Consider the following 14427-nt stretch of genomic DNA (forward strand, 5'->3'; position numbering starts at 1 on the left):
AACAGTATTAGCTAGTTAGTTTAATTGTTTTCCCTGGTGTTGCCCTCACCAGGGTTAAAACATTGTGACCCCCAACAATGACCCTCTTACAAGGTGCTTGCTCTGCTTCGGTGAGGCTCATGTCAAAGAGTGGCATTCGATCTGTAAATATTCATGAAACAGGTGGCTATACAGCTTCGCCTAAAGCAGCACCTTCTCAAGTAGGCCACGGGGCATGTTTTGGCACTGAGGGTTCATCATGCAGAATCACCATTTACAGTACATTGTGTCCTTCCTTTTGGTTTCTGTCCCCTGGATTTTTACCAAATGTACGGTCTTGGTGATGGTGTACCTTGGGAAGAAGGGAATCCATGACTTCTTGTATTTGGACAACTGGTTACTAAGGGACAGGTCCAGAAAAGAAATTCTCTTTCAAATACACATTACACTGCACTTACTTGACCGTCTGGAACTCATCCTAAACCAGGGTTTCTCAAACAGGGGTCGCCGCTTGTGTAAGGAAAGCCCCTGGTGGGCCGGGCCGGTTTGTTTACCTGCCCCATCCGTAGGTCCGGCTGATCACGGCTCCCACTGGTCGTGGATCGCTGCTCCGGGCCAATGGGAGCTGCTGGAAGCGGCACGGGCTAAAGGACTTACTGGCTGCCACTTCCAGCAGCCCCCATTGGCCCAAAGCAGCGATCTGCTGCCGGTGGGAGCCGTGATCGGCCGGACCTGCGGACGGGGCAGGTAAACAAACTGGTCTGGCCCGCCAGGGGCTTTCCCTACACAAGCGGCGACCCCTGTTTGAGAAACCCTGTCCTAAACACTGGGAGATCAACACTTGCCCCAGCTCAGAAAATTGAGTTCTTTGGGGCCTTCGCAGACTCTACACGTTCAAGACTGTTTTTACCAACTGACTGTTTTCAGATGATTCACCGGCTTTGTCTCGATCTGTAGTCTCAGCCTTCCATGACAGTTCAAATGTGCCTAAGGCTCTTGGGCCACATGTCCACATGCATGCAAGTGGTTTGGTTCATAAGGTTGTGTCTTTGCACTCTTCAAATGTGTCTCAGGACAGTTTATCTTCCAATACTTCACCCCGGGACAGTTTTCTGTGCCTCCCTGCATTGATCCTGGACTCCTTGCAGTGGTGGATGGTTCAGAGGAATGTATGTCAGGGTGTTCCCTTCATCTGGCCTTTACCAACTAGGACGGTTGTCACTGATGCCTCCCTGATGCGTTGGGGAGCACACCTGGGGTTGCTGGAAGTTCAGGGTCTTTGGTTGGAGCAGGAAGCTTCACTTCACTTTTTGAGACCGCATCAGAGGCTTAGTGGTTCACATATTTACTGACAATACCACCATGATGTATTATGTGACCACTCCAGGATGCTCTGCCAAGAGGCAATCGAGCTGTGGCAGTTCTGTATCAAGGAGAGTATCACTCTGATAGCCTATTACTTGCCTGGGGTCCAGAATACTCTCATAGAGCATCTCAGTAGGAATTTTTCCCTGAGTCATGAGTGGTCTCTGAAACCCAGTGCTTTGCGAGTTATCTTCACAGCTTGGGTCATCCTGACGATTCACCTGTTTGCTACAAAGTATAATCTGAAATGCCATCTGTTCTGCGATCGAGAGAGCCTCAGTTCAGGCTCATTGTCCAACGCTTTCCACCTCAGCTGGCAACTATGCACTTTTCCTACAAGCCCAATTATTCATTGATTTCATAGATTTCATAGACTTTAAGGTCAGAAGGGACCATTATGATCATCTAGTCTGACCTCCTGCACAACACAGACCACAGAATCTCACCCACCCACTCCTTTATCAAACCCCTAACCTATGTCTGAGCTATTGAAGTCCTCAAATAGTGGTTTAAAGACTTCAATTCCACAGGCCATCTTTGAGATGAAAGCAAATCAGGCCAAGCTCATCCTCATTGCCCTGGCATGGTCTAGGCAGTGCAGGTTTTCTACTTCTCGTGTTGTCAGTTCAGCCTCCCGTACCTCTTTTTTTCCAGCCCGACCTGCTGACACAGGATCATGGTCACACTTTGCATCCTGTGCTCAGGTCCCTGCATTTCACTTCACTGTTTGGCTGTTCTGTGGTTGAATGAGGAGGATGTGTGGTGTTTGGCAGCTGTTTGACAAGTTCTACTCAACACAAAAAAGCCCTCTACCAGAATGGCACATTCAGCAAAATGGAAGTGGTTTTCAATGTGCTTGTTGGCCCATGAAGTTCAGCCAATGCTGGCTTCTGTCCAGGATATCTTGTAGTATTTGCTGCACCTTCAGTTGTGAGGCCTTAGCTTAGCTCCTTGAAGGTGCATCTGGCAGCAATATCAGTGTTTCATCCTCCTATTCATGGAAGGATTTTCCAATGCTATGGTAGTAAGATTCTTAAAAGGGCTTCTTTGTCTCCATCCACTGGTGCGGGACCCTGTGCTGTTCTGGGAGCTTAATACAGTCTTAGTGGCTCTGATGGGACCTCCGTTCAAGCCTTTGGCATCTTGTCTCTTTCCTCTACTCTGTCAAAAAACTGCATTCCTGGTGGTGATAACATCAGCAAGGAGAGTCTGTGAGTTGCAGGCTTTGATGGCAGAGCCTCCTTACATACAACTCTCCAAAAACACAGTGAAGTTGCGGCCACACCCAAACTTTGTGGCTAAAGTGGTTTCTCAGTTTCATTTGAACCAGGTGGTATATTTGCTTGTGTTCTTTCCTAAACCACATTCATTTCTGGAGGAGCAGCGCCTTCACACAATAGATGTCAGATGACGATGAGCCTTCTATATGGACAGTACTAAACCCTTTCATGCTTCACCTCATCTGTTTGTGTCCTATGCAGATCGTATGACGGGACAGGTGAGCCCTTCACAGATGGTCTCTACATGGATAATTTCCTGTATCAAGGCTGCACACAAAATAGCTTTGACTATGCCTCCTCAACAGCTGCAAGCTCATTCTATGAGAGCGCAAGCTGTGTCAATGGCATTCTTAAGTGATGTCTCAGTCTTGGACATTTGCAGGGCCGCATGTGGCTGTCGATTACATTTGTTTCTGAACCATTAGGCCATTACTGCAGCATCCAGAGCAGATACAAACTTTGGGAAGGCAGACCTGCAGTCCTTGTTTAAGTAGACTCTGAGCCCCACCCCCTTTAGATACTGCTTGTGAGTCACCCTAGTGGAATACGTAGCTGCATCTACTGGAAGAAGAAATGGTTACTTACTATAACTGGTTCTTGAGATATGATGCAGCCATGCATTCCTGACTGTGACAGGTTTCTCCCGGAATGTCACCTAGAACTGGGGTACTACTGAGCCCTGTGACGTACCAGTCTGGGCTCCCTCTCACACTGTGCTGCTGTGACAAGCTGTAGACCGCTCCCCCTAGCATTCACACAGGCAGGGACACACCCAGCTGCAGTTGCATGAAGGCTCTGGCCAGCCACTGCGTGAAGCAAAAATAGAGAGGCTACAGCCAAGGTAACCTACAGCTCCCCAGGCATGGACCCCCCTCTGGAGTATAAATCCAAAATTATACCATCTTGCCCTGTACAGGGATTTATACAATGTAAATTCATAAATAGTTTGCCCCTCCTTTAATGTGGAGAAGAATATGCAACAAGTGTGTGTTAACTAAGCTGAGATTTTCCCCAGACACTTCAGTCAAAGGCACACTGGTTCAGATAAAGGAAAAACAAGTTTATTAACTACAAAAGATAGATTTAATTGATTATAAGTGATAGCAAACAGATCAAAGCAGATTACCTGGAAAATAAAACACAAACTAATAGATTGGATATGAATTAGCAATTTCTCAGCCTGGCTGATGATACAAACAGTCCACCAGCTTTCCATACACAGGCTAGAAATCCTTTTAGCCTGGGACCAGCACTTCCCCAGTTCAGTCTTTGTTCCTCAGGTGTTTTCAGGAGTTCTCTTGTGTTGGGAATGAGGCCCCTAGATGATGTCACACCCAACCTTGAATAGCTTTACCATAGGGCGAGAACCCTTTGTTTCAAAACACAGTTCTCAGACCAGCTTGTGGAAAAATACAGGTACCCAAATGGAGCTCAGGATCATGTGGTCTGGTCACATGCCCTTGCAGAGTCATAGCAGCCAGTACTTACAAGCTGACTGAAATGTTCACAAGAAGGCTAAGCTCTCCCCTAGTCCATTGTCTTTGCTGATGGGCCATCAGCACTGTCTGGCTTCTTCATTGTTGTACCTAAAAGGCTAGTTGTGGGTGTCACCCAGAGTAAACACATTTGAAATACAGATACATAGTTAATATTCATAACTTCAGATACAAAAATTATACATGCACACAAATAGGATAATCATATTCAACAAATCATAACTTTTCCATGACACCTTACATGACACATCTTATACTAGATGCATCATAATTATGTTATAATCATATCACAATCATACAATTATGAAGAATATGGGGTGCAGTGGCACACTGACCCACCTTCTTTCCCTTCTACATCAGAATTCGGTCTCTGACTGGGTGTTTGGTGTGAAGGAACTGAGGGCCGTTGAGGCAGAGCCATCTCATATAGCCTGGGGAGGGGCTATAGCCAGGAGGTGTGGGTGCCGCCTCTCTACAGGTACTGCTAGGAAAATTCTCTGGCTCCGGTGCGCTGGGTGTGCACCTACCTAAGTGGAATACACATCTGCATCACATCTCGAAGAACCACAGTTACAGTAAGTAATTGTTTCTTTTCTCTGTTGCAGCAGTTCTCAGACACTGGTCTGTGGAGAGCTGGCTGGTCACATGATACTGGCTCTTCCCCTTATTTTCATTTGCTAAATTGCATTCAATCAGCTAAAAATCCATTATTTTACTTATCCAGGTGAACAATTGCAGTAGTTATGCACTTGTGAGTGGGAAAGGAAGTGGTGTGCATAAACACTTCCTTTCTTATTAAAATGTGGCGCATATATTAAACTTCTTTACAGTATCGCAGTTAGCTTGAAAGGTGACAGACTGATTCATGTGAATTGTGCTTTTTCTTTCACCAAACAGTTTTTCTTTTCTCCTCCCCTTTTATCAGTCTGTCTAAGCAGTCACTGTACGAGGTGCTAGTCACTGGGATCTGAACACCAACGGGCAAGTACCTGTATTTATTCCAATGGTAGCTGAGAGACTGAGGTGCTGAAGAGTGACATGGGAATAGATGGAATGCTGGAGGGTTGGGAGGACAAGGGGGAAACCAAATAACTGCACTTGAAGTTGTCCGGGAAATAATTCACTATAATATTTTGTTCCACATATCTAACCATGAGGTATCTTTAAGAAGAGAGGTCTTTCTCCACAGCTGGTATGACCCTTGAGGTCAAAGTTCACCGAAGGCTACAGTCTTTCTCTGCATTTGGGCTGCAGATGAACTTGCGGGAAGGAGTGAGATGGTTCCTTTCTCGTTTCTAGACTATTTCCTGTCCCCAGATGTTATTTATTTGTTTAGTGCTGACAAAGTGTGTGGGGATGTAGAGTACACACACACATATTCCCCTACCCCCAAGGAGATTGATTGGGACTCTGAGCCAGCATAAAGTCCTGCCTGCCCATGCAGATCCCTTTGCAGGATTGGACCCTACCACAGACACATAAATTGGGAAGCACTGGGATATCGTGAAGGGGAGGGTTGGTTGGCTTAATGGCTTGGGGTTTTTGCATCATAAACTCATTTCTTGGACTTGTGGGAGATGTGGTTTTTAAGAGGAACTTAAATAACGGGAGGATTGTGCGTTCAACTAAATCCATACTGCCAAAGTTCTTTGGTCTGTATCGGAGCCACATGCCTCTCAGGAAAAGAAAAGTCAACCCAGTCGCAGAGAGGTAACATCTCTAATTTTCAACTATTACACCTATACATTATGAAAAACATTGTTTCAGTTTCTTCAGTGTGTGTTATGATAATTATCGTGAATATTCACATAGTGTTTTCTGTCATCCAGAAATGGAAAAATATCAGTACTTGAAATATAATTACAGCCCAATAAAACCATGAAATGATTTAATACCCAGCATTGTTATTCAACATCAATGGTTGCCCCAGAATAAAAATGGAATGTATTTTTCCTAAGTGAGAAACAGCAAGTGCTGGAGGGTTGAAAATAGATGTCATATGATACCAATTATAGCCTGGTGAAACTTAGCAGACCTGGGAAACTACAAAGATCAAGCCAAAATGGAGGGCAATTCTATACTCCATGCTTTTAACAACATCTATTTTGCAATCTTTGCTTTATTTTGCTTCAAGCTTTTAATTAAGATTTCTTTGGCTTTGCTGACCCACTTCTATATTGTTAAAGGCAACAGAAAAGAGGCTGCCAGGATAGCAGAAGAGATCTATGGAATAGCACCAGGTAAAATGTTTTATGCCTTGAGAAATTAGATTTTAATTACTGTGTTGCTATAGGATGAGGGGGTGATTGATAAATGTGTAAAATGGATGTTTTGTTCTGGCCACAAATACTTTCCACTTCTGAAGTCTTTGCAAAAACAATGTGGGTTGGCATGTTCTAGGCGTGCAAAATATGAGACTCTCTAACAGTTAGCCAGCTTGACTGTGAACAACACTTGTTTAAGTATAGTAAGTGTAGAATAATAGTAAAGTAAATAAAGACGTTTGCTTTGGAAAGCAAAGCACTTGTCAGAGTCAACTGTGTGAGTGACAAGGGGTTTTACTATGTATCATAGTTTACAACCAGAGAGCATTTAGGGAAGAGGTTTAGCTTGTGGGTTTTCTGAAGGAAGATACCAGGAAGGGTGTAATTAATGCCTGACTGGATCTAAGTCTAGCGTCCCTGTTCTTTTGAACCAGACCATAAAAAAAAGCATAGCTAAGATTCCTGTGCAACCAAAGGTATGGAAATTACTATACATAATGGGCCTCCAAAGAATCATTTTCCTATTTGTTTCTTTCCAAGTAGTTTTTCTACAGACTTAAAACACATTTGCCACAATAGTGCATTGATAGGAATTAACACAAAAGTAACACTTCTAATTAGAGCGTGTAAGGGCTTTAAAAATAGCTGCTAATCAGTAATTGATTTTCTAATTAAATCTAAAGAGACAGTATTTAGTGACATCATTCTTATTAGGGGCTAGACTCTGATTCACGATGTATAGTGCCTTACTCTGTGAGTGCTCCTGTGGAAGCGAGTGGAACTATTTGCAGTGTAAGATGCCAGCTCATTGTAAGAGTATCAGAATCTGGGCCACAGTGAAGCTACAGCAAATTGCAACTTCTTACCAAGCTCGTATAAAGCAGAATAAATAGATATTTATCCCCATCTCTGCAATGTGTTAGAATTATCTTACGGTTTATTAGAAAAGAGTGCTGTTAATTTATTGACAAAGTACTTATTACATATGCCTTAATTTAAATTTAGTGAAATAGTTGATAATTGGCTTCCCCCCACCTATAGAGATTCTTTATCTAAGTGCTTACAAGGTTACCAGGACTACAATATATTTTTATCTGCAAGTTGCCATTTGCAACTATCCATCAAGGATAATCTTTCAAAACACAAGGTCATGTGATGTTTTTTCCTGCGCACTAGGTTGGATTACAGATGCAGTGTCACAGCCTAAAGTAAAGCAATGTGGAGAGAAGCAGCAGCAGGGCAGCTTAAATTATCTGTAGAAATTTGGAAAGGACATGAAATTTCAAACATGCCTTTGGTAACCGGGGAGTTAAGAGATGCCCCTTATGGGAACTACATTTGCCACATGTTTCAGGGAGGTATGTTGCTGTAGCTGGCATGGAAATATGTGTGTGCATTCTCATGGTGAGAAGTGTGCAACATGAAGTGTGTAAATATAGACATACCGTATATATGTGTGTGAAATGTTTGTATATGCGGCATGGTGTGTGTGAAGGAGGTTAGTTAGAGGTGGGGGTGGAAGCACAGTCTATTATTAAGGTTGCTGGATGCTTCCCATTATATAACTTTGTCAAAGTTTTAACTGTTCAGACTGAAATTTTCCATGTCAGGTGTCTGCCTCAGGCTGAATAGAATATGTGTATATATACATAGATAACTTTCAGCCAAAATGTTTCAGCATTTTCTCAGAACAAGGCTAGGGAAAAATCTATTGTTCTGCCTGCATTCAAAAATTCGGCTGGCCTTTTATTTGGGCTGTTCCCACACTTTGGAGCAAGGACTTGTAATCTGGCAGGATGGTCCTTTGTATCCTTTTGCCATTCCTGTGAATATCTGTCCAAATTTGGCCTGTTGTAGCCTTTGAAAAATCACAGTTCTTATATGCTCAGAAGACTTTCTAGAGCTTATTAGTTAAAAAAAACTGCAAAGATTCTGTGTGCCCTGGGTGTGCTCCAGGCCAGGGCTTAGCAGGACTTTCCTTGCAGTTATAGCCCTATGCTGTGCTGCAGACTCAGTTGGGACTGGTATGGAGCTTGTCTCTTCTATGCTCAATGGGTATGTCTGCTCTGCAATTAAAAATCTATGGCTGGCTTATGCCACCTGACTTGGGCTCACAGGGCTCAGGCTTAGCTTAGGGGCTATTTAATGCAGTGTAGACATTTGGGCTCAGGCTGGAGCCCGAGCTCAGGGACCTGTGAGGTGGGAGGGTCCCAGAGCTCAGGCTGCAGCCCAAGCCCAGCGTCTACACTGCAACATAACAGCCCCTTAGCTCGAGCCCTGCAAGCCTGAGTCAGCTGGCACAGGCCAGCCACAGGTGTCTAATTGCAGTGTAGACATACCCTTAGGGGCCTTCTGCTGGGCTCAGGCCGTATGGAGGGGGAAGCTACCTGCTTGAAATGCAGAGCAGATGAGAAGAGAGACAGCTCTGGGTGGGCAGGCAGCGGCTAGATTGGGAAATATGGAAAAAAATTGTTTTTGGTGAGAATTGGACTGAAACCAAATTTCAAAATGTCCAAATTTCCCACAAATCTGAGATTTCTGCCAGCTCTAATTGTGAGGCAGTTTGGTTTTAGATGCTAAACTATGGCTAGTAAAATCTCTCTGCCTGAATCACTCTAGCTAAATAACTTTCTTAATGATATGTTTGGCTGAATATGTATAAATCTATTGGTAGCAGCTCTATTGCAGTGGGACCGCCCCCCACACACACACACCCCAAACTAGCCAGCATTGTGGAGTTTGTTGTAATTAAACTGTTCAAAATGATGTCGAAAAGCAGGAATCAAGCACCTGGCAGACTGTATTTTTTCATGTTCCTCTGAAATCATCAAGTGAGGAAGAGAAAAAAAATACTATTATCTGCTAATGTGCATAAGAGGGAAAGGGAGACACATTTATAGTACATATTAGATGTATTAGTTTAAGAGAAAAAAATTGCTGGGGACATATTAGAATTGGCTTGATGGACATGTCCAAAGCTAAACCAGTGTTTGCATGCAATACATCTCATAACTAAGTGAAAACAAACCCACAGAGCAATTTGTGACAAAATGTAAATTACCCAGTAAAGCCTGTGGCCAGGATAACCTAAAACAAACAAACAAACAAACAAACAAAAAAAAAAAGGTGCGGAATTTTGAAAATTGTCCCAGAGCGTCTCAATGACATTGTGCTCCTAACTCACTTAGGTGTTTTTAAAGATCCCTCCCATAAGGCTTTACTTACGTTTCTAAATACGTGGCCTAATTTTCAGAAAAGCCAGGTATGCAGCAGTTCCCACTGAAAGGAATTTTCGTAGGCAATCTCACTTTGTTGGTTTCAGGCCAAGGGTACATTTCACACACCGACACAGCTTGATCAGTCCTCCCAGGCAGACAAGGGGGGATGTGGGTAATAATCTCTTGCGATTTTTTTGGAACTGTTTGTATCTTGGTGTCTCTGTGCCTTTGCAATGTCTTTGAATGAACTCTTGGGCTGTTTTAGGTTCATGGGCAGATCGATCTCCTCTTCATGACGCTGCATTCCAAGGGCGCCTGCTATCTTTGAAAACATTGATTGCGCAGGTAAGAAACCAAAAATAAATAAAAGGTTGGGCCTCAGGATTTTTTTGGTTAGATCTTATCCGCGACTGATGTGATAGATTACAGTGGGCGCTCAAAGATCTAGAGTTAGGGTTCTAAATACAAAGATATACTGGACACATTTTGTCATATTAAATGTTGGGGATAAACTCAAAACAAAGGCCACAGATCACACTGAATTATAATAAGCAAACATGATCTTTGGGTTCCTTTTAAAAGGCAAACAATACTTCATAGGACTTGAACATAAAGATACCAATATTATTTCTCAGGTATTAATGAGCAGGTATTACACTTCTGTAAGGCTGCAAATGTGCATGTTGCCTTATCAAGCAGAGCTGGATGTGTTCCCCTGCCACAGAGAAGCTTACAAGGTGGGGGCCCAGTCCTGTGAGGTGCTATATGCCCTCCACACCCACTGAAGCCACAGATCTAGAGGAGTGAAAGTGGGGAGGAAAGAAGGATCAAGAAGAACAAGAGGAGGAAGGGGATAGTGTGTAAGGTCAAAGGAGCAGATTATAGTTAGAAACTCTAGGAGAACAATTAGCCAAAATGCAACCTGGAAGGATAACACATTGGTTCTTCCTTCCTGAAAATGATCTGCTACCAAGGAGATGGTCCATTGAGTCCAAGCACAGTCTATTTTGTCATAACACAGATGTAGGATTCCAAGCAGTGGGAAACATTTAAAATCTTTTAGAAAAGGCAGCCAGTGTTCACTGTCTTGGTCATGACTTGGATTAATTGTGCTGTTCTTTGGGACTTAGTGGATGTTGTAGTGGAAGAAGAGAAAATTCTCTTTTTCTGCATAGCAGTAGGTTTCAAAAATTCTTTGTATTATGATCTATCAGAGTCAAAGGCTGTGTCTGCATTCCAGGTGCTGTGATTCCCTGCTCACTACCACATACTCATGGTAGCTTGAAGAGAACTAGTCTTTGTATAAATAGCAGTGTAACATGGGAAGTGGTAGCAGTGGCCTGGCTTAGCTGAACCAAGTACAAACCAGCTTGAACCCCATGGATATGTACTCTGCCTGTGCTACTGCAGCTATACTGTTTATACTTGCACTATCTCGCATCAAGCTAGCGTGAGAATGTCTACACAAGCCAGGAATCACCCCTTGCTCAAAGTGTAGGCATTACCAAAGTGTGATGTCAGCCACTCGTGCTCAAGATTCCTCTCTTCAGTCTTTATTTATCAGGGGGTTGTCAAACTCTTCCTGTGGCGAGGGCCATAAGACATTTTGAATTATGGTTTATGGGCCAGGCCAACAAAGTTAGGGCCATATCCCACCATTGATCCACAATAAAACAGTAGTGGTATTTACAAAGATGAAGGGTAAAACATGACCATGATGCAGTAACTAAACTCTTAATACATTAACTAAAGTAATTTCATTCAGCATCACACACTGAGAAAAATGATGCAAGATGCCTTCAGGGTCATTGCTTTTTCTGTTTTTTGTTTGGTCATTTACATGCATTTATTCAATTTATATGCATATGTGCACAGGCACTCTCTTGTGGTGACTGTGCAAATTGCAAGCTTAAGATATTTGAAAAACTATTTTGTAAATTCTCACCATAAGGCTTAGACTTAGTTCTTGGTTTTGCTGAAGGAGTTCACCTGGCTTAGAGCTGTTCTTTCGGGATGTCTATAGATTTAGGAAGATAACTCTGCATCAGTTACACTCAATTCATATTTGGAAGGGTTTTTTCACTGCCATAAAATCTCAAAACTTTTCTTTCAATGAACGGTTCAATTCTGAGGAATTGGAATTTGTCATATGAGTCATATAAATACTTTTAGGGAGCCAGATCCTGCTTGTGAGCTAATGTATTTCAGGCCTCTGATATGTTACAAGACACCTCTTTGTGATTTCTATGGAAAGTAGAAAATAGGGGATGCTACCAACTGTCAAGGACAAAAGATGGCCTTAATTTAATACAGACTACTCCATAGAACAGCCCATAAGCGCTGCCATACTGGGTCAGACCAAAGGTCCATCTAGCCCAGTATCCTGTCTTCTGACAGTGGCCAGTGCCAGGTGCCCCAGGGGGAATTAACAGAACACGTAATTATCAAGTGATCCATCCCCTGTCGCCCATTCCCAGCTTTTGGCAAACAGAGGCTGAGGACGCCATCACTGTCTATCCTGGCTAATAGCCACTGATGGACCTATCTTCCAGGAACTTATCAAGTTCTTTTTTGAACCCTGTTATAGTCTTGGCCTTCACAACATCCTCTGGCAAATAGTTCCACAGGTTGACTGTGCGTTGTGTGAAGAAATACTTCCTTGTGTGTGTTTTAAACCTGCTGCCGATCAATTTCATTTGGTGGCCCCTAGTTCTTGTGTTATAAGAAGGAGTAAATAACAGTCTTATTTGCTTTCTCCACACCAGGCATGATTTCATAGACATCTATCATATCCCCCCTTAGTCGTCTCTTTTCTAAGCTGAAAAGTCCCAGTTTTATTAATCTCTCCTCCAATGGAAGCTGTTCCATACCCCTAATAATTTTTGTTGCTCTTTTCTGTATCTTTTCCAATTCCGATATATCTTTTTTGAGATGGGGCGACCACGTCTGCATGCAGTATTCAAGATGTGGGCATACCATGGATTTATATAGAGGCAGTATGGTATTTTCTGTCTTATTATCTATCCCTTTCCTAATGATTCCCATTATTCTGTTAGCTTTTTTGACTGCCGCTGCACATTGAGTGGATGTTTTCAGAGAACTATCCACAATGACTCCAAGATTGCTTTCTTGAATGGTAACAGCTAATTTAGACCATATCATTTTATATGTATAGTTGGGAGGGAAAAGTACGTTGTGGAGGAGGAAATGAAGGGTGCAAGTGATAAGGAATATGGCTCACTTGTTCAGATCTCTCTTTCTGGCTCTAGTTTTCAGGTTGTCATGATGATCATATGGTACTATATTGAAGAAGTGCTGTTGAACTGCAGCTGTGAACATGATTTTTGTTCCCTTAGAAATGCCGAAATACGGATTTACTTAATGGCACTTCTTTAAAACAAGCAGCAATTTCACAAACAAAATCACATAGCACGTAGTTTAAAACGAACACAATTTTCTCCCTGAGGGGAGGAATGAAGAAAGAACAGCCTATGACTGATGCTAAGCACATGGCTTGATGCGTCATTGGAAGCTATGCAAATACTACAGAGATAGGTGTGCCAGAACCTGAATAGAACAGAATCTGCATTGCCTAGTCCCTGGTGCATCATAATACTTGTAGTACTTGAAGTGTTCCAGGGACTTTGCAGAATACAGAAAAGTCACAGTACCTGATTTGCAGAACTTTACAACCTAAGTGTAGGTATTGCAAGTTATAACAGAATAGGGATGATGGAAGGAAAGGAGAACAAGAGTTATAACTAAAATCACAGAATTACTTTTTTTTTTAAATCTATGGTTGCATCTACAGTCTGATTCTGCATGCTTTGAAGCCACTGATTTCAGCAATGCAGGACTGGACTCCCAGTTGGTAAAGCTAAAGTCAAGGGAGTAACCATTGCAGGGAGCAGGATGGAGTTGATCCACAGCAGCAAGATGAATTATGGGGTAAAGCGGCACATGCTATAGAATAGGCATTGCTCACTGTTGTCAAGCTGCCTATACTGTTCGCCTTTATGCTCAAATTAAACAGGTATCTTTACTTTAAAAGAAATCCAAACACTTTTTATTTTAAGATGTGGTTTCAAAGATGATCTTACTGATCTAGGACCACAAGTGCCATGGAAAGTCAATGGAACTTGTGCAACTAAATCACTTAGGTGCTTTAAAAACTCCTACCCGTCAGGCTGGGAAACTAAGGGGCAGATTTTCAAGAGTTCAGCTCCCACCCAGTTCTTGTTGAGGCACCTAAATAAGTGGCTGGATTTTCAAAGAAGTTTGGCAAAGTTATGAGCAACTGGTTCTTCTAATGGGAAGTTCTGGACACCATTATCTAAAGTCAGGGCTACTAGTTCTTAGTTTAAGCATTTTTTTACTGATGAAATGGATTACTCCAGTTTTCAATAGATGGGTTATTCTTTCTTTCACTGGATTACTGTGTTTCATGTGTTAGGCATATATATCTAACTCCGGTATATTGCTGTACTGCTGTATCACTGCCTCCATTTCTTTTCTTCACACAAAGGATTTGTACAGCACCTTTCCTTCTATAGCAGGGAGGGGTGGGGGAATATTGTGCAGTGAATGCACTGCTACTATAAATCTATAAAATGAAGTAATCTTAGGAAGGTCACATCAGGTGCAAAAGGAATATTGGGCTTCATGTTAATTCTCTCACATGTTTCCCTCATATGGACATGAGCCAGCAAAGCTTTTAATTTTAAGAGAATTGTTTATTTAAAAATATTCACTTCTTCTAGTTTAAATTGTTGAGCTAGAGGGTATTGCGACTGTTTTTAATGCTCATCGTATCAGTGGGTTATGG

At 42.5% G+C, this 14427-nt stretch overlaps 1 protein-coding gene across 3 annotated transcripts in view; it reads left to right on the forward strand.

Annotated features, from left to right (window-relative positions):
• The first annotated feature begins 6182 nt into the window (after positions 1–6182).
• ASB11 (ankyrin repeat and SOCS box containing 11) overlaps positions 6183–14427 on the forward strand; it is a 69297-nt gene continuing 61052 nt past the window's right edge. For 2 of the 3 annotated variants that reach the window (XM_045026348.1, XM_045026415.1), the window contains exons 1-2: positions 6183–6360; positions 9868–9947. In XM_045026348.1, coding sequence (XP_044882283.1) covers positions 6183–6360; positions 9868–9947 — 258 coding nt within the window. Of the gene's footprint in view, positions 6361–7609; positions 7743–9867; positions 9948–14427 lie in introns of those variants that run through there. The other variant, XM_045026572.1, reaches the window with a different exon arrangement.

The sequence above is a fragment of the Mauremys mutica genome, chromosome 1 (genome assembly GCF_020497125.1).
Source record: "Mauremys mutica isolate MM-2020 ecotype Southern chromosome 1, ASM2049712v1, whole genome shotgun sequence".
Lineage (NCBI taxonomy): Eukaryota > Metazoa > Chordata > Testudines > Geoemydidae > Mauremys > Mauremys mutica.